The 22,772-nt window shown below is 30.6% G+C and overlaps 1 protein-coding gene across 1 annotated transcript in view; it reads left to right on the top strand.

The window, feature by feature from the left end:
- The window catches only part of LOC112681785, an 84,315-nt gene extending 66,910 nt beyond the window's left edge, over window positions 1-17,405 (top strand). Inside the window, exons 7-8 of the mRNA XM_025552101.1 lie at window positions 6,926-7,153; window positions 15,338-17,405. Coding sequence (XP_025407886.1) covers window positions 6,926-7,153; window positions 15,338-15,843 — 734 coding nt within the window. The 3' untranslated portion in view covers window positions 15,844-17,405. The remainder of the gene's footprint in view (window positions 1-6,925; window positions 7,154-15,337) is intronic.
- The last annotated feature ends 5,367 nt before the right edge of the window (window positions 17,406-22,772 follow it).

Consider the following 22,772-nt stretch of genomic DNA (forward strand, 5'->3'; position numbering starts at 1 on the left):
ATTGCAGTTTCAAACAATATCTCCATTAGCTTAATTTAACATATTTTCTGCATCTAAGACAAATTTTTGTCAATGATCTAACTGTCTGCAGATCGATAATCTATAAGTTTAATAATTATAATTATATAATAATATATAATATATACTTATTTATGCCGCCCCGGAGAAAATGCTCCTTTTGTACCTGGGTTTAATGCGGTTCTGTGTATGTATCAGTTTTACTTATATTTTGATTTATTTAAAAAAATATGTAAAGTGAACCAAATCAGTTTCATATATATAGTAATATTTATCCTAACCATTTGCTTTATGCTTTTATATTGATAATGCATTTTTCAACGGTTCGTTATAAGTTCCTTAAAGTCTCACAATCAGATTTGAAACTCAATCAAAATATATACACATACATAAAATACATCTTAACCTTAAACTTGATGAGGATGAATAAAATCATATGAGAATTCTATAACTTTATTATTTTTAATAATCAAGACCCATATAATATCGACGTTTTATTTTCGTACGAAAACTTTATAGCCATAGATTTTCATTTTACCAACGTAAATCCAATGTATACTCAAGGTATACCTTATTTCTTCTAATCCTTTTCAGAATACGAATTGGAAAAAATATATGTAGGTACTTATTATTAAGAAAACATTACCAATAATTATGACAAACGTAAGTTTTACATAATACGAATTCTTAACTATACTTCTTCTAAACTATTAAAACATGTTATAAATTTAAATTTAAACACCATAGGGTTATGTACGACTGCGGATGTTAGCAAAACTATATGTAACTACAGCCGAGTACATTGATAACGTCTCGTTCAAACGTTTTTTTTTAAGTTCTATTCTAAAAAAATTTTTTGAATATTAAATATATATTTAAAGAATAACTACCTAATAGAAGGTAATTTGTTATATATCTATAATTTAAAAATTACACCACTTCATCGATACTAATTTAATATCTAAATATTTATAGATACTCTTCCTCGTTAAACCTAATTTTAAATTTTTAAGTCTTTTAGATACCCTACTTTGTTAAAGTTAATTATATAATTATATTTTCTTAAATATACTACTTCGTCGATATTATTTAAATACTATAGAAACATATATCTATAATATATTATTATAATATATAAATATTTATATAACAAATATAATTTGAATAAAAATTAAAAATAGTTATCATGTTATAAGTCACTGTTATCGTAGTTTATAATCAGGTTTAAAATACGCCAGATTTTTTTATATACATTCAACTTATTTTATAACAATTTATTTTGATTTCAATCAACAGTGAACTTACACAATGCTCCAGTCATCAACTTTTTTTTTATTATTTTTTTATAATTTTGTTGTATACAACACTGTTTAGTATAATTAATAATGTTAACTAAATTACTTATATATATTTTATAGATTATTACTTTTTTACTCTGTTTTACTGGCCATTGTATTTTTTTTGATACAACAATGAAAATAAAATATTAGGGCGATGAATCTTTTTGGATACAACAATAAAAATAACGAATTAGGGTAATATATCTTTTTGGATATAATCACTAATTCCGGTGTACGGGGCACAATATCTTTTTGGATATAAAATATTTTATACTTAAGTAACTAAATAAATAACTAAAGTGATTGGCTTAATCTAAGAATGAACAATAATAAATAAAAGTACTTGAACAAATTTCGACAATTATTATGAATATTTATAGCTCTAAATTCATTGGCTTAAAACGTTGAATATTTTTTGAAAAGATAAATTTATATGAACGCTGATCGCACAGTTACAGGATAATTCCAAACAACATAGAATATAATAAACGTCAATATTTTTACTGAAATCATTATTTTTAATTGATGTAACTTAAAAGATGCATATTCAAGTTAAGGTTAATTTATTATTATTATTTGAGAAGTTGCGTTTATTAAAACTTCCTACCCCAGGATAATAAAGAGTCATTTAACAAAAAAAATAAATACAAGTTGAACGTGATCTTAGTGTAATAACAACAATATAATGTGTGTGTGTGCACATGGTCATGTAATGTACGCACCGTTGTTTTGCGATGATTGTTAGAACCGTAAGTGTAGTGATGAGACGACTAAGTATGAAAAGGTTTATTTTGTTTTAAATATGAAGCCGAGGAACTTTGAACAAAAATTAAACGAAGCACGAGATCAGATTATTAAAACGATAATAAATTTAACCATTATATTATTATATCATTATAACAGTCATGTCTTGTTAATAAATCTAACAGTGTTAAGCTTTTTGAAATTCTACCTAACAGATTTCCGTTTATGGGAATCCAAGAGTTTTCTTTCATAATCATTTTACCGTAAACGAGAGCGTCGTCGAGTGTGACTTCAATGAATGTAACACTGTAGTTCAATCCCGGAGAAACGCTAACACACCGATCTTATCAGTTCACTGAACAAAATAACAAAATAACAAAAAAAAAAAAAATATTAGTTTTTTTTCTACTATATACAACAAAACTTCTAAGTATTTGGATATACTCTTGGGTAATGAAGCTAAAAAGTTTTACGTTTTTAAAATGAACAGAATTGACGCCCATTCCTTTTAATGAAATACAAGAATAAATTATCTTAAGTGTATTAAAAAAAAAATCAAGGAGTTCATCTGCAGATCGAAATTCCACGTTATAGTGTATGCTTAATACACTATAACGTGGAATTTTGTATACTTAAACTACATAATGTATTCAGTTTAAAAATAAGCAGATAATGTATTTACTATAACAATGACGCTATTACATGAATGGTTAAATTAATTTAAAAATTTGTGAATCTCTGTTTGTCTGTTATCGTTTTCGATTACACCGGAATATCGTATTTTGTGAACAATTTTTCCAACAATATTGATATATATATAGGTAGATACGATCTAATGTGATTGATATTAAAATGTAGTATAGTGAGACATTTTAATATTTCAGTATACTTTTTCCATTAATCAAAACTGATGCCACATTACTATGTCATGTCATGTATATGTCATATACATTACAATTAATTTACTCCAGGTACAATTCGATAAAAGTGTATGATTCGTCGAAAAAAAACGCACTCGTCATCGATCTCTCGGTAAAGAGGAATGCATTTAATGCAAGATGATTATTGTATAAACGCGATCATTTATCAATATTATGTTCGTACCTTTTTGTACACAGACTTAAAAGTGCCATTCCGGCCGAATCGAATTTAAAGTGCACAGTATTATCATACAAGCAAGTGGTGTACAACCCTTTTAGATTTTTGACGTCCGAATCTATTTATTTCGTCGAAGTAACCCCTACGTAGTTCATAATATATATAATGTGTGTAACTTTATTATTCCGTGTAAAATATTTGTCGAACCCGCATTAAAATGTCAATAACTTTTTAGGGTTTGCGACCTCCAGGTATTGTGCACTATTTTTGTAGCCGGTTCGAGTTGATCTCTTCACTATTACCCGTAGAATTTGCTATTGGGGGAAAAAATAAAAAAGATAATACGAACACAATACTCGTCGTTATCTTGACCGTCAGTAGATCGGTATGTGTTCGCGTCTAACAACCCTATTATTTCCATGTCTGATGACAACATAATCCAATTCACTTTTTCAATTTTACCAATGTTAGCGACGTGCTCTTACTGCATTGAAAACAATGTGATAACTTATATTGGGAGTAACCCATTTGTGCCAAAATAAATTAATTCGTTTTGGGTATAGCCGATTTACGCCAAAATAAAAAAGGTACGTTATTTCCTACAGTCTATTTTCGACAAATTTACCCATGTAAATATTTTACATTAACGACTAGGTTAATACAAAATATATACATACTAATTATTTATAATTGTATAATTAAAATATGTATTAATGATTATTATATTAAAAGAAATGGTACAATTGACTATAATTGACTATAATTTAAATACAATTGTATTGATTATTATTATTACTATAATAATTTAATTATTATTTAAGGAAAAAATGTATTACTTTATTATAATTATCTTAAAACGAGATAACGTCCGTATAATAAAGGATTCGTACAATGGAGGTTCGAATTATCTTTACTAAATATGAATACTGTATCTGAATTAACCAAGTTGTTGTAAAATGTTTACGCAGGTTAATTTGTCGAAAATAGACTGTAGGAAATAACGTACCTTTTTTATTTTGGCGTAAATGGGCTATCCCAAAACGAATTAATTTTTTTTTGGTGTAAATGGGTGATGCCCTTTATATTATTATCATTGTCACGCTGGATTGCACATTTTTTACAGGATATTACAAAAACCAATGATCTGGTTAGACAGTTTTTTTCTACATAATCAACATAATATATGGAATCCAACAGTCTAGGTAGCTATTTAAATTACTCACAATGCAGTACCAAATTTCGTAAACATATTTAGGCTTTTTTATACGGTCTGTAAATAATTACAATAATAACAAAAATATAATTGACAAGGATATGATATTTGTTTAGTGTGTATTTTCCACATTTTTCATTAATTAAATGAAATATCCAGTACCAAGTGGAGGAATGTGTTGAATAGCCTGTTTAGAAGTGAGTTAAAAATAGCCAAGGTGAATATAAGTATAATATAAGTATGAGCAGTTTTCAAGTCGAATTTTGATATGTAAAAAATTGTTGTATAACCAGTGCACATGATTACTATCGCCATTACCCGTGTAACTTGTCGTTAGGAAAAATGAATAAAAAATTGACGAACACGCATTGCCGTCGTGAGATCTGCAGGTGTGTTCACCTCTTGAGATGATATTTTGTGATATTATTTTGATGTCTAACAATAACATAATGCACTATAAAAAATGTTATCGAACGTACGTTGAAAATAATGTAACAATATTTTCGTTGTCGCCCAGATTGCACATTATTTACATATTACCAAAACCGTTGAAATCCAGGAAAATATATGATATCTGAACATGATCGATAGTATTAAATGGTCCAGAAATTATTACCATGATAATATTATGTTGTTGACGTTTTGAAAATATCAACAGGCTATTATGTTCTGATTGCCGTGTAATTAAGTGATTAATTAAGTGATACATTTATTTTTCTAATATAACAGTAGCACAAGAGTGAAATGAGAAACGTGATGAGAAAGGAATGGTTAGGGTTAGAGGGATTGCGTAGGAGTATGATGCACGAGTTATATACAGACGTACCGTAGTTCCGCACAAATAAAATTATTTTGTAAATCCTCAACTACGCATGCATCATAATTCCGCACGGTCAAAAAAATTAACGTACCACATTCTAAAAATATTTTTTAACACCGAAAGTCGGCACGGCATAAAATGTTGAGTCTTTTCATGCCAAATTTGGTAATTTATTTATTTCAGCACATCCAAATATTGCAATTTTCATTAAAAACTTATTAGTTATGCAGATGGATTCTTACATACGAATTAATTCTGCTAATAATAATGGAAGTAGGATAGTTAGAACTAAACAAAAAAACCAATATGGAATTTATAAATAAAAATATAGAATTATATAACGACGGCAAAATTGATAGATATAATTTTTTTAAAAGTTTAGCACCATTTAATAATATTTAGTTTTAATTTATATTATAATTTTATTACATTTAATGTTATATGAACGATGACGATGTTTGTTGTAAATTTTTTTTAGTTTATTAGATTTTAGTTGTTACTACGAATAAAAACATAGTTATATATCGATGGCCAATTGATAGAATACTGATTTTTTTTTTTAATGATGTACAAAAATGTCTACAAAAATGATGTGCGGAGTTTGGGTTATATACTACAAAATGGCCACGATGCATGCGCAGATACGGTGCACCGTGTTTGACGAGCCAGGGACTTGAATCGTTTGTATCTGTTGTCAGAAAATAAAATAACCATTCCGATTAGGTTCCGGTTCTTTTTTAAACAAAAATATTGGTAGTGATTCCTATTATCAGTAAAATAGAATATTATTTTTTACCTACTGGACATACTATAATATACCGTCGTTCACCTGTTAGAGTGTATTGTAATTATAATATTACAGTAGTAAACAAAAATTTATTTTACAATAAATTGTTGCCGACCAACGTAACCCCCTATAAAATATTCAAAACAGGTGTACTATTATAAAATCGAAAATTACAGTCGCCAAGATTTAGCTTATCCATATTTTGCTATAATAATACACTAGCGGGCAGTGTGTTTATTATACTATTATCTTTGAATATATTATAATATTAATTGCAATTATGGTGTATATCGGAAAAGATATTTCCAAGTAGTATTATTTTTTAATAAATATACATGTAATGAGCATTTTGAAAGTATAATAATTTTAAATAGTAACCTGTTCAAAATACGAATTTTGTATAGTTCAACATACCGATAAAAATATTATAAGATTAGATCCTTGAGTAGTAATAACTAATAAGTTATGCTAAACAAAACCATTTTATTTTGGAACCTAAAAGAACCATTGTAACTCAAAAACACCAGTTTGGTTCCAGTACATAATTTATCAACATATATGATTCGATTCCTACTTTTTAAAAGGTTCCGGTTCTAGAATTGGTTCTTTTCGTTTCGGTTTTCGGTTCCTATGCCTGTGCACACCAAATCGTACCGCATGAAATTATCATGTAAGCGATGCGCGGATTCATTGCATAGCCATCAGTCGTTTAAAATAATTTTGCCGTTTGAAAAAATTGGGAAAGGGATAAAAACAAGGAATAGGTTTTTTTTTGTTTATTTTTAAAAGCTATAAATGCGAACACACTGTCGGTCGTTTCGCAGTCGTGAGATATCAGCGCGTGAAACGCGCGATATTCGCACACTCCTAACAACGTATTATTATCTCGACGTATGTTCTTTCAGTTCATCCGAAACAAAACGAAGGGATCCACCGAAACGTCCGGGGTCATTCGGCTGCGCCGAACCTGGCAACGGAGGCACCGCCGTCCGCGGGCACGTTGCGGACGACCCGCGGCAACCGGAGCAAGACGCCGCAGCACCTGGCCGTGGATATGCCACCCATGGACCATACCGACCAGGATCACTACCCGAGACAGAAATACCGGTCGAGGCATCGGAATTCCACACAGAGTAAGTATCGTCGTACGATATTCCAGGACAATGACGGCTACCTTTTTGACCGTGTGTGGGGAATGTGTTGGGGTACGAGATTATCGTGTATAGTGCAACGTCCGATGCACGGGGATCGTCGACCGTGTCAAAAAGCACACAACTCCCGTTCGGACCAGTGACGGTTATCGTCATTAACCCGTTTCGGTCCGGATATGTTTCCGTATGTTCCTGTAGCGGTCGAGTACCACACGACCACAACAAAAGATCTCTTCATTATTCACGTATTCTCCCTTTTATCATTTTACTTAACCTAAATAAACGTGATTTATTTCTAGTGTACTAATCAACAGTAATGATTATTTTACAATTGCTTTCTTATATTCTAAAATGTTTCATCAATCTATTATTTCCTATGGAAACATGCATTTTTAATGCGTTTTATGTTTCTCGTGACCTAAATATCATTTTTATTGGTTTTACTTAATACTACAGCATATACGAGTGCGGGCATACACAACAGTCCTTAGGTTACACGTATTTTACATATCGGAAGTAAGTTGTACAATTGTGTCCGCTGACCCATGAATCGCACACATCGTCGGCTTATTGGTAGTGCCGACAAAATCTGCCGATATTTTTTCCAATTGGTGCGGATGACGTCGTCGAAAGTGCGAAATTAAATAATTATAGAATCCGATTATAAATAGCCGCCGCATAGGCGATCCGATTGCTACGGCAGACGTACTGCCACAAATTTATCCGTTTCATACATTAAATCTGGTGTCCTGAGAGAGGTGCCATCCCTCGAGGGGGATGTACGCTCCGTACGTTCTAGTGTTGGAGCGGGGAGCGGTCGGGCGTACCCCGCACATGTCTACCTACGCTTGACTGGATGCGGATTCGGTCGTCCGATCCGTGACTCCCATTGTTCTCCAGCGAAAACCGGCGCCACCACGAGTCCGACCTCAAAGTTCTACGACGACAAGATGCTCGTTTGTTGAACTGCAGCTTACCGCATCCGAAAATCGTCCGATACCCTATGATTTTCGTCGTTTTTGCGTTTTTTCGATTAGTTTCTTTCATCGGCGAAAATTTCAATTGTTTTCTTTTCAACCGTTGTTGAAATCAGTGCTGTTCAAACGAACGGTTCCAGTTGCGTATTGCACACATTCCTGTAGAAGAAAAACACTTTGTTCTCATTTTTGGAGACCTTGAAGATATGATATATGCTAACCCGGTGGTCTTCCTTTCACCACCACTACCACCACATATCTTCTGTACCCGCTTTTCCGATTAAAACGAATTCACCGTTGTATCATATGATTTTACCGACTCCGGAACGCATTAACAGAAGGGACGAATACGGCTTTGCGTACCGATGCTTCACGCTCACACAGTGGCATAACCAGAAAAATATTTTGTGGTGGTTTAAAATTTTCAACTCTCTCTCCCCATTAGGTACCGACTTCTTAGTTTTAATAAGTCTATTAAACATAAATTAAAATATAAAATTTGTTATTAGTTAGTTCGCGGAAACTGTGAAAATTGTTTGATGATGATATGATATAACATTATACTTATGTCTTAAAATGATTGAATCTTACCAAATACGAGAAACATTTCGGGCGTGGGGGGTATACCCGTAAACTTCCTGGCCATGCCACTGCGCACACATATTATAATCAGATATTTGCGCAGCCGCGCGTTTCCCGGCCGACCGAAAGAAACCACCGGTGGTGGAGTGGTGGGCGAACGGAACTAATTGCGAGCGCCTCCTGTGTGCCGATGGTACAACAAACATAATTATTCATCGAAAACGCACGCGCTGTGTAGTGTATCTGAAGCGTTTTCGTAACGAGGCCTTGTGTTTTAATTTTTTTTTTCTGTCGTTCAAATTCCATTTGTTTCGTTTCTTTTTGTTCCTCATCAGTGCGCAACAACGGATGTGCCGTTGAATAAGTCCAACTTTTAAACGAACTGATTTTCGTGGTCAGTAAACATGGCAAATATGTCGCAATATCACATTTTTTCGGAATTCTTCAACGTACGAAACATTAACAGTGACTTAACATGCCGTTAATATCAAATTCTTGAACTTCTTTATCCATTTGCTGTTTCATTTATTTTTTTATTTTTTGAACATATTTATTGATTGATTTTTATTTTATAAAAAATAATAAGTAAAAACCGAATGAATACAATCGGGTGAGCTTGGTGGTAAGTTTACAAATAGCAAAAAACTTTTTTTAATATTTAATAATGAATCTTCATCGCCGGAAGAAATTGAACGTGCCGGAGAAAAATATCTTTTAACATTATATAAAGCTCCACCCACATTACGTCTTTGAATAAATTAAGACATGATGTTTTTCAAAAAACCGCAGCCTCTAACAAAAAACAAGTTCAACTAGTTAGACTTCCACCTACTATCGATGCGGCAAGAGAACATTTACATCGAGTTTATTTACAAATACAGTTGTGGCGTGGCAATAAATTAGATCCACAGAATTGGGGCTGGAAAGAATATAATGGTAAACTAAATCCAGTTTTCACGAAAAAGCCACCAGCACCGGATACTCTTTTGAATGTGATTAGTTGTGCCTGCACAAAAACATGTGAACAAAATTGTAGCTGTCGAAAATCAGGATTGCTATGTTCAGTTATATACAAGCATTGTCAAGGAGGTTCGTGTTTAAATCAGCAACCGATCATAGATGATGAAGAAGAGGACAATTTAGAGGACTATATTGACGAAATAAATCTAATTGAAAATCAAAAAGAAGAAACCAACACACCGACAATAAAAAAAATTCGACCCACATAATTTAATTAATAAGGTACAGTATGATTTTAATAATTCAATACATAATATAATATAAATATGAAAATATTAAGTATATTAATTAATTTTGTTTCAGGACCTACAACCCCATTACACTATTCCAGGACCTACACCATTTTTTAAATTTAATTTCATAACTTATAGTCTGAAAAAATAAAAATAAATGTATAATTTTCAATTTTTGTATTTATTTTAAAAATGATTGTAATTAATAGTTATTTCATAATTCAATTTTTCTTTAAATTTCACTTTTATAAATATGTATGTCAAATAAAATAATGTATTTTTATTGTAAATTTTATGGTCTTTAATTTTGGTCATAGGTATTTTTAATGTAACTTGTAAAGCTGACGAGTTATAAGCGAAAACAGTGAAAGGGGCGCGCCACCCTTTGAAGAGGGGTGGAGAGCTACGCACAGGGGGTAGGTGTCAGGACTTTTAGTATGTTCATCAGTGAGGTATAAACTAAAAAAAAAAACTAAAATCCTGCTTTCGTGGAATTAGTTCCGAACTTTTTTCTAATTTGACTGGACTATTTGAGGAAAGTCTTCTTTGTAGATCATTATAAAGTAAGTATCGTATCGGTTTCTGAAAATTAATTTTTACTTACTTATGCTCTAGTTTTCTAGTTTTATTAAAAGTGAACCTGTATTTTGTATTTTTTTCAGGATTTGATGTATGTATCTAAAGATGTATTACAGTCAGAAATAGAAGTGGCAAAGAATTGTATATTACAGTCTACTGATGAAAATTATATAACTTTAAATGATGTGAAAAAGGTTTTAACAAAACAGGTTTTCTCTAATTTATTTAAACTATTTCAAGTTACTTTAACGATTCCTATTAGTTCCTCCACTTATGAAAGGAGTTTTTCGGCCATGCGTAGAATAAAAACTTGGCTCCGAACTTCTATGTTGCAGGAAAGGTTCAACAACACCTCAATATTATATATTGAAAAATAAATTTCTAAATCTATTAATACTAAAATAATTGTTAATATATTTGCACAAAAAATAGATATATACAATTAAAATAAAAATAATTTAGTAGCTATTCAATATTTTATTTTTTTATGTTCCTATTACCTTTATATATATTTGGTGCCTCAGCTATAATAAAATAGGAGTAGCCACTACAGTTAGTAGGTGGAAGCGTCGAAAACAACTAAAAATATTTGTTTCCGCTAATGAATATGACAAAAATGTTAAGCCCCATAGATGAAACCAAATATCCGCCTATACGCACGATCGAGTCACAATTAATTTGTTCACACAGACGTAGGATATACAGGATATTCCTGTATTATTATTTTTATTCCCATATTATGCGTTGTGCTCGTGAAACGTCCTAACGATATGGGTTCGGTATTGTTTTATAGGTGGGTTTTATGTTCACGAGGACGATAGAGGACTGCACCACACGAATATTGTTTCCTATCTAACCGCAGACTGTTTTACTTGCCGAGCAAATTGTTTGTTCGAGCCGAAGGTATTGACTTAAAACCAGAGTGTAATCCGAAACCCCTTTTTGGTCATAGACAACTGAATAGAAATCGGCTGTTTGTTGACAAGAGTACTGATTTGAATTTCTAATGCATCACACTCGTAATACGAACTTTATACACATGTATATACATTTGTACACAAAATATCATTACGTGTTCGTTCCTACGGTATGATTCGATTGATATAATGTATACGTATATATATATATATATATATATGTTCATTGGACATTAGAGATACGTAGCTGAAGTAATTGTGAAGTATGGACGTTGGACAACAGATTTTTGCGTGAACTCAAGGACAGATGCGATACAATAAAGTCTTGTGGTTGGCATTTTTACCCTTTTATTATTTTTTTTTTCGTATTTCGACTTTGGAAACGTACTGCTGCTCTCTGAGCATCATTAGTTTGCCGGATTTGGTAAGAAAAATACCCCCCCACTTCTGGGTGAAAATAATGGAACGGGATAAAGTAAACCCGATGTGTATTTTTATTGTGACTTACGCCATTTGAATCACCCAAAATCTAGGATTAGGCTTTTAACTTTTCCTGCCTTTTGCTATTGTGCAGCGACAGACATTTGAAAACAGTATATTCTCGTTGAACTGACTTTATTTTTCAATGTGATTTCCATAATAATATATTATATAACACTAATTACTAACACTAATATATAATTAAAAAGTTGGTGTGCGCGTGTTTGTTTTGAAATTATTGTTGTTTGAATTGGTTAATATAGTTAAAACAGTAGAAAATGCTGAAAGATATAACAAGTTTGAAATTATAGAAATTTAAAAATAAAGTTTTGAATACGTATGTTTGTACGTTACACAGATAAAATTTAAAGTTCAATTATAATACATTTAACTCGTGAATGCCAATTTAATTTTATCTTAATTTGTATTACTTATTTTTTTTATATCTTTTATGTCAAAATATATTTATTTTAATGCAAGAGTAAACAAGTGTGTTTATTACGACAAGTTAATTAAATTTGTCAAAACATGAGTTAAAAAATATATGAACCTAATTCGAAACTGAAAGTGTAAGATATTGTTTGATATTATTACAATTTGAATAAAGTTAGGATAATTTTTTGACATATATTTCAATATTTTGAAAGTTTGGTTTTGTGTTTTTGAGTATTTTAACGTTAAATTAACAAAAAATAAAAAAATAAATGTTTGTTTTAAATAAAGTAGGTTGAATTTGACAATTCGATGAATGTATTTATTATGTATTTACAACGCCAGATTTAACTTTAACGGCTCCGAACATTCAAATTTGTCTTCCATTGCCAAATCGTACTTACATTAAAAGTCAAATTAAATAATAAAATTAATTAAATACTTAAACCGTATTAAAATAATATACAATTTAGATCTGTCAATAAATATATTTCTTGTATATTGTTTAAATGCATAATATAATGGCATAAATAAGTATTATTGAAAATAAAAGAAGAAAAACATGTTGACTGCTATGAAATCTCATACTGGATCTAACCTCGCCGTATCCAGACTACCAAGCGTCTTTTTAGTTGATTTGCTCTAAAAAATATTTCGGAAAAAAGTTCACCTATCTATTTCATAATTTGTATTTTTAAAAGTATTTAAAGGTTTTCTAGTTGTTTTTTATTGTTTATGAGTGAGAAAATAATATCTAAAATATGATCTCATGACGTGGGAGACACTATTGATATCTTAATTAGTTTATATTCATACAAAGTGAGATCCAAATTGACCCTTCAATTTATCATTATACCACAGGTATTATATTATTAATAAGTATAAGATATAAATTAAACATTTGTGTATTTTTATAATATTGGTTCATGGATTTTATGTAAAATAATAGTATTGCAAACTTATCTACTAATAATAATGTACACTATGGTATAATTTTTGAAACACTTAACAAATTGGAATATTTATAATACAATGTATTATATGAATATGTGAATATTTATTATGATAACAATTAAGCGGCCCATACACGTTCAATATTATTAAAAAAATATTGACGAACATTGACGATGACCATTAACGGATCAATATTATTGAATAATTATTAAACATAATACCATTATCAAATTACCAGGTCCGTTATCAAATAGTAAATTAGATTTAAATTCGTTTTAAACAATTTATGCATTTTAATTATAAACAATTATGTCTGATAATTTAGATAATACTATAATAGCTTTTGCTCTAGCTATTTCTTTTCTTGATAAAAGGTAGAAAAAACGGAAGCAGAGGTTTTTGGCTAAAGAGTGGTTGCAAAAGCGAAATAAGTATAATTGTGAAAATCTGATATCTGAGCTACGATTAAACCAACCTGTAGACTATCGAATTTTTTTAAGAATGAATGAATCATGCTATGATGAACTTTTAACTTTAGTTACTCCATTAATAAAAAAATAAAATATAATAATGCGAGAATCGATTTCAGCAAGCCAAAGATTTTCCTTGATTCTATGTTACTTAGACACTGGTAACACATTTGGAGATTTACAATTTATTGTATTAATTTATTTTTAATTTGTTCAATATTATTGATCAATTTATTAATATTACCAATACACGATCAATATTATTGACAATATCAAATATTGATCAATATTATTTACCATGTATGGGCCATTAAATGGAGGGAATTTTATCAATGACACTATTAGGTCTTGTACATTTGTACCGATATTCATTATTCCTACCATTCACTTTGTGCAACTCATTTACCTATTAAATGTAGTAATTAAGTCAATTAAAATACTATTAAAATTTGTTTTAATAAGATAAACAAATAAAATCATATAAAATCAATAAAAAATGATAATATTCCTTGCTAAAACTACCATATAAAACTAGAAATACGGTAAAATCTAATCATGATTAATTTCCCTTGATATATGAGACCCAATTCGAGATCTAAATTATAAAAATGAACTATATGTGACATCCCCAAATGGATCTCATACATTTTTTGATAATTTAGGTGAGATCCAGATATGGGTCTCATGGCGGTATGAACAAATTTGACAAAAAACGGTTAGGCAGTCAACCTGTTAATAAATAATATAGTTATAAAATTCATATCTAAATTTAAGCATTCAAATAATTCATTAATAATAATTTCTTTCAAATAAAAACTGTCGATTTTATTTATTTATTAATTACTTTTCTTTTCTTTAGCCATCCTCATTGTATTTATTATTTTAATATTAATTTTTTTTACGAACTATTATAGAACTGTATATTCTATATTTAGATATAATACGTTGAAATTAGTAAATTTGACAACGTTGCATACAATTTCATACGCAACGTGTTTATTTAATTTTCTTATCTACCTTTTTGTTACCCATCTACAAACGTACGCAATCGTGTTGCCAAAAAGGACAAACGTACGAAATCGTGTTCTACCCAGGAATATAGCGTTGTAAAAAATAAAAGTCTATATATGTATAGTTACCGTGTAACTTATCGTAAGAGACTGTTGGAGTAATATTTTTATATTTCAAATAAACTGTATTTAAATACATGTTATTACGGTTCAACCAGAGATAAAAATATGTCGAAAATTATAAAAATGCCTTCGGAAATATGTTTTTAATTTTATTAAGCGGAATAAGACTATGATTTACCCGGACGATTTCGACAGGGTGAAGTCTTGACGAACTCGAAAAACTGATCGAACCAGAGAAAAAAAAAAAAATAGTGTGTACCGCCGTCGTTTCATCCCTTCCCTCCCCATCACCACACACCGTTGGTCAGTGATCGATCGACATTCTTGGGAGTTTTCGTTTTCTCATCTTAGCAGTATTTGTTCGTTTATTCATTTATTTGTGTTTCCAGCTAAACGTTTGGAAGTGATGGCGCCCAGTCCACGTATCATGTCGCCGCTGGGCTTCGCCGTCAACCGACAATATCCCAGCAGACGGCCCACTCGGTACAACGATTTCTACGACGACTCGGACGCGTACGAGTTCGACGATAACAACCCGGATCACATCAAGCCCGTGCCCATATGGCTGTGCGTGCTGCTGGTAGTCAGCTACATCATCATGGGCGCGTTCCTATTCAGGAGCTGGGAGAACTGGGAGCTACCGGACTCGGCGTATTTCTGCTTCATCACGCTGACCACCATTGGGTTCGGCGACTTTGTACCCGCCCAGCGGGTGATCAACAAGGGTGACAATACCAATCTGCGCATATGGTTCTGTTCACTGTACCTCCTGTTTGGTATCGCCCTGTTGGCCATGAGCTTTAACCTCGTCCAGGAAGAAGTCATCAGCAACGTGAAAGCCGTAGCCCGACACTTGGGCATCATTAAAGACGAGGACGAAGAGGATTCCGACTGAGGGGAATGCATCGTTTACGGGCGCCGAATAAGGTTTTCACGTTACACGTATAATATATTTGTACTATTGTATTTTATTTTTACCAACGGTCAAACTCGAATCCACGCGATTAGATCAAGATTTTTATAGCATCAATGGTCAACTGAAGAAGTGTACTATAGTAGATATTAAACTGAACCCGTCGTTTGTTGGGAACGGTTTTTTTTCTTTCAATAATTTCATTAACATTTTTGCTTTTATTTCCGTCGATTTAAACACCGCTTGTGTTTAAAGAAAAATTCGGTTTCCATTAGTTCAAACTTTTCGTTATCAATATAATTGAATTCGGTTTTATACAACTCTGGTTGAACAATCGAATTCTTAAAGTTTTTTTCGATTTTTCACATTTCGAACTGTTTGACTCGTATTTTAATCCATAAAATTATAAGGTTTAATACAAGATTCAACGTATATATAACCATTCGTTGCGCAGCTTACTATGCATTTGAGTACAGATTTGCTTTTATTGTATCGTACCTATCAACTATTGTCGAATCAAATAATTTTCGATAATGTTTTTTACACCACAATAAGATGTTAAACGTTCGAAATTTCACCGGATTTATATCCGTAGTCATTCATGGTTTAAAAAAAAAAATAATGTTCGGTTCGAAATGACAGTGAAAAAAATACAACCCGTTGCGGTCTGTACTGGTATAATAAGGACGAGGTGTTACTTTTCGATTCTCGATTTTTTTTTTTTTTTTTAGTTGATAGAATTAAACGTTCACTGCACGGTGGATCTGTTCATATTTTGTACATTAGAAAATGAGAAATTATTTCTTCTCAAAAATACGCTTGACTGAATAATATAATATTGTATAGAGAGCGTTTAATTAATCAGCGTTTAACAATATATTTTTTTTATTTTTAATTAAAAGTTATCAAACACCGTTATTCAAAAATATCGCGACAACTACAATACATCTCACCCACATTAAAGCAGCGGCAATAATAATGAGGACTTAACGCGTTATTTTATGCGCAACAACTCGACTGTGTAAATAAAAGTTCATTGTATTACAAAATCGTATAATTCAGCTCATGAGCACATAACAAAAACGAGGTCACGAATCTTTGATAAGAATCGTTCGTCGTTTAAATCTTTAAAACCATCAACATGATATGTTGTAGTGCATTTCGAGTAATAGAGCTATTGATAAAATTATGTATAAACACACAACGTTAAAATGGTGCAGAATACGAAACGTTAACGACTTTATTTATCCGACAGACTGTAATATGAAATATTCTTTATGTATAAAATTTGGTGTACCATACGAACGGTCCTTTTTTTACCCAGGATTTCGAATATTTGTAATGCCTATTTTTCAGTTAAAATAATCATTTTTGTTTAAAATTATTGCTAAATAAATGTCATTCTTCTATAACATTTAAATCGTGACTCGTATATTTTAACAACTTTACATTGATTGAATTAGCAATTTTATGTTCAAAGATTTAGAGAGCAGTTTGTCGTTAAAAAAAATGTTGTATATAATTTTATAACTGCATTTATTTTTAGGTTTCAAATTAATTAGTTTACTTATCTTAGTAATAAGTTAAATTAAAATACTTAAATTATGAAAGACATTCAAAATATTTCTTTATTGAAATTTTTGTAATTAATAAAACTGATTGTATGCCGGTTAGATTACAAAGATACGATATATGTTATTTTTTTATTAGGTTTATTATCTATAAGGGACAGCTGTGGTACTTTCCGTCGATTTTTAGTGTTTAGTCCATAAAAACGTAAATGTTTACTGTAAGAATTTTTAATTGCAGAATAATACTAACAAACAGTTTTATTTTATAAATATATTATGTTTTTATAATGCTGGTGTTAATTATAAAAAAAAAAAAAAAAAATAGATTTTGTCTTCAATTAACTAACGACGATAACGATTTACGGACTTACTGCTAATAAACACTATTATATTAATAAATAATATTATATATTTCTGAATAAAATCTTTTGTTTTATGTTTCATTGGAGTGGTGTGTTGCCGATAAAATTTTTATTTAAGTATTGTATTGATGTTTTATTTTTTATTTTATTACAATTTGAAATCAGTAAAAACTATATGTATATATGTTTATTCTTTAACATTTTAAAGTTCACGATTGAAATTATATGCAGACTTTAATGTATATAAAACAAGAACTTTTAAAAACTATGGCATATTGATTGTGTGTTCATTATATGAGAAATTAATTTTCTTTCGTTGAAACCCTTCCATTATAATATGTATTCGTTCGTAACATCAGTATCATAATTCAATTCGAGTAATGAACATCTTCGTTGGGTGTCAATAGTTAGATTTAACGCTGAACCTACATTGAAGGTTATATTATGGTAAGTAGTTATCGTTAAAATTGTATATACCCGATAACTGTCTTTATTGCATTTATATAATTGAAAATGCTGCAACAAGGTATAGTCTGCTGCTGTGTTTAATGTCGATTCGCGCTGTCTTTTAAACATTTCCTATTCCCATTTCCATGTTTGATATTGAGAATAACGTCGTTCAACTATAAAATGAAGATTATTACTAAAAAAGGAACTTCTTAGACGTTGTCAGATATACATGAATGTAAATAACATTCGTATAACGTAATATTCTACTTTTGACGTTTCGATTAGAAATACTTGTACTTTTATTTGTACATAACATCGAACTCAGTTATGTATATATATGCGCACCGAGTATGAAATTGTTTAAGCGTAAAATTTAAGAAACTATTTCGAAAGGTTTATAAGAAATTACACGAAATACAGCTTATTAACATATTATTTTATATGAAATATGAATGGCATATAATGAAAATTGCATTTCTTTGATTTAGAGGCCAACGCCAAAAGTTTAATGACATTTTCGACTTACGCCACTTTCTAGTGACTGATTTAATTAAACTTTTTAATAAAATTAATATTTAAAGAAACCTTTAGGGGAATGAAATAATTTCTCAAATTCACTGGAGTTAAACTTGTTCGCATTATTATTGTTGTCTTATTGTTTACGGGCTACGATAACTATTACAGCCAGCATACACGGAATTTAACTTACTTATTTAGAAATTTTATATTTTCTAAGTATAGAAAGGTCAGCAATATCTATCTATCATAATATAATGTATAAGTATAAAATGTATAATATGTAACGGAGTTCGTGCAAATTAACTCCGTTAAATAGTTAATCAGTTAATGATTATTAATAGTTCATCAGTGACTTTGGAAGTATTTAAATTATTAAAATAAAATCTCCAGAACTTAAATATTTTAAAAGTAAAAAAAAATACTTAATTTAGAAAAATTCAAATGTTTTCAATAAATTTTAAATGTAGATTTGTTTTAATGTTAAAAAAAATATGGGTTATGATATTTATTAACAAAATATTTTTTTTTCTGTTCTATTTCTTATTTAGTAAATATTTTTATTGTTATTATTATTACTGTATTAAATACAGAATTTTATTTTATATAATATAATTGTGAACGGTATTTTGATTTTTAAATTATATTTTGTTTATATATTTTAAATAAGTGAAGTTCCAACGTTAATTATTATTAGTATTAAAACATTAATGACGAAAAAATTAATTCTAAAATACATTTTTTCTGACACATCAATTTATGTATCCAAAATGTACTTGATATACGTCATGTTATTATTTTGTTAATATAATGCGAACAATAATTCCAGTACTTATCGAGTTTTGAAAGTTGAACATTTAAGTAGGAATAATTGGCAAATCGGTTCGGACATGTTAAATATCATGATATTATTTTCACCAAAAATGTTTATCCATTGAAGCCATCTGAAATTGTTCATACACAAGTAGCCTGAGTATCGATATTCACAAGTACGTTGAACATTTTTTATCTTATTATATTTTTTATTTTTTACATTATTCATAACTGACTAAGCGTTAATGACAGTTAGAGGTAAAATATTAATTAATTGATATATATTTCTTATGAACTATCAGTCAAGTATTTATGACAGTTGCATTTTTTTTTTATTTTCTACTACCGTTCACTGCAATTCATTGTTCATCTCAGTTATTTCGAATCGATTTCTCGTTTAACGATACAGCCGATTATTGTTATAACTTCATCATCGCATCGTTAAACCGCATTCAGAGTGGAATATCGCGACGCTCATAAAAATGGAAGAATAAAAACGTGATGTACCATTATGGAAATGAAGTTCCGAATTAATGTCGTCGTCCTCGTCATCGTCTTCGTGGTCGTCGATTAAAGCGGAACAATACTGGAAACACTCTTGAATGCCAACCCTTTATCTTCATTGTGGCAAAGGAGTGCGCAAAAATGATTTTCGGAGGTCGAATAGACTCGACTAGGAGGTTCGGCGATTTATACTCCCACCCTCTCACTACCCTGCCGGTCGGTGTTAAACTCTTCGATTCGTAGATGACGACAACGTGTTGATATGACGGAATATCTTCCGCAAACAGAGTTGAACGTAAAATGTGTTTCGTACAGTTTATATCATACATATTTTTGAGCAAAGAGTGACAGCACAATTCTAAATCGTTCGCATTTGATGCGTTCGATGTAAGCAAAAATAAAAAAAAGATTACACGTTTATAACAAACACGTAGTTTTGTAATAAGTTCATATCGTTATTGTAATTGTTATTTGCGTTTATCAATAAGATATCGCAACAGTGTATATGTAATAATAATAAGGGTTTTTTTTTTTTTTTTAAATAAACGAAAAAAAAGATAAAAACAAAATACCGAAAAGATATTATGAAGTGCTCTGCGTTGCGTATACAATACGCGTTTGAGGGGTAAAACGGATTAGAGTGCGGGCGGTAAAATATACGTCATACGACGATCGCGAAATGGACTCGTTCGTTAATTGGAAAAACTCAAGTGATACAATTGAACGGTTTTAACGAGTTATTTCACGACACAAAATTTTAAATTATTATAATTATTAATATTATCATCATTGTTATGACCATCACTTTTGCAAACCTGAAGATAATTTTAAACAATAACAGTATAATAGATTACTGCGAGTGATGATCTATAATAATAATAACGAAGAAAATTTTACGATATAGTTGTAACGCGAGGAGAAATAAGATATAACGAAAAAAATCATCAGCCGTTTCATGTGAGGAAATAATCACTGTTAGTATTCGACGTCCGAATTGTTTGGAACAAAAAATAACGGAGTCTGTGGTACGTGCGCACACAAGAGTTTATAGCATTATATTTGAAATCCAGTAAAAAGGGAGAGCACATTTTTATATTTCCACCCGAAACTCCGTCGTCTATAAGGTGCGGCATCACCCAATAGGGCCACACTCGTAATAAATGTGATGTATATACGGCCTTCAGTTGCAGCGTAAGTATTACAATCGTAAACGCATGGTCATTACATCGCCAAGTTCTGACGCGCCGACTGAAAAACTGTAAACTGCCATAACTCCATCAATCACGATCGTATGTACTTCCCAGCAAGTAGCCTATGAAACGAAAATGGTCGATAAGTAAACGAGACCCAAGCTGATGGTCGACATTTCGTAATGATAGTATACGTAGAGACGTATTTAGGAATTTTGCGTCCCAGGTAAGAAAAAAAAACACTCCCTCCCCAAACTAAATTTTTTTAGCAATAGGTGTATTTGTAAAAAAAAATAACTAGTACATAAATCGATAAACGTTACGAACTAAAGTTATTATTACTGGCACAATCGTTTAAACATGTCTATAAAAAAACATTAGCTTCAATTCTGGTTTCATCTATTCTGTGTGTCTCAATTCTTAAATTAGTAAGCTACAATATACTTTTCTATGTCATAACTTCTAGTATTATTACTGCATGTTTCATGGCAAATTAAATTCACAATAACAAGTTTATTAGTATCATAATGAACAAATAAGGCAGGGATATGTGAGAGGTAGTATTGGTGTTGCATCGATAGTAGACAATATGAGAGAAAATAGACTTAGATATTTTGGGCATGTGATGAGGCAAGAAGAAACAAAAGCAGTAAAAGTGGTTATGAAAATTAATGTTGAAGGGAAAGGAGGAAGAGAATGATCAAAAAAGAGATGGTTGGATACAATTGAAAATTATATGAGGGCTGTTGGTGTGTACATAGAGGATGTAGAAGATCGAGACGAGTGGAGGTTTAGTATAAAGTTGGCTGACACCAAATAGTTGAGGGAAAAGCGAGGGAGAAGAAAAAAGAAGTTATATTAGGTTAGATTAGCTTATTAGTGTAACACTATTATTTGAAAAGACGCTTGCGATTTTTAGGACGAGAGAATTTCTCGTGCTCTTTTCAGGTTGATTTTCCGAAAAACAAGACTTCTCAGGTAACGGTCATGATCATGGTATCAGTAATGCGCGTGGGGAACATCATCAGTGGGATAGTGCAATGGAAGTATGTTATTATCGATCGGTGCTATCACTGATTTTAAATTGTTAAATAAACTCGCCATCCTATTGTTAAGACTGATCAAAACAACAGCTATAAACAGAAAGCTCTGTTACGGAAAACCTGTTCTTATCAAATTGAACGCAAACGGTTACATCGACATCAAGTAGGAGGGGTAGGGTGAGTTTGTGTTTGGTAGAACACGATTGCCTACGTTTTTAGATGGGTAATAAAAAGGTGGATAAGAAAAATAAATAAACACGATTGTGTATGAAAATGTATGCAATATTGTCAAATGTATTAATTTCACCGTAATATACCGTTATATGTAATAAATATAGAATACATATACTAACAGTTCTATAATAGTTCATAAAAAAAATTAATAATAAAATAATAAATAAAATGAGAATAACTAAATAATAGAAAATTAATCAATAAATAAATAAAATCGACATTTTTTAT

This window comes from Sipha flava, unplaced genomic scaffold (assembly GCF_003268045.1).
Source record: "Sipha flava isolate LNK unplaced genomic scaffold, YSA_version1 197_pilon_pilon, whole genome shotgun sequence".
NCBI lineage: Eukaryota > Metazoa > Arthropoda > Insecta > Hemiptera > Aphididae > Sipha > Sipha flava.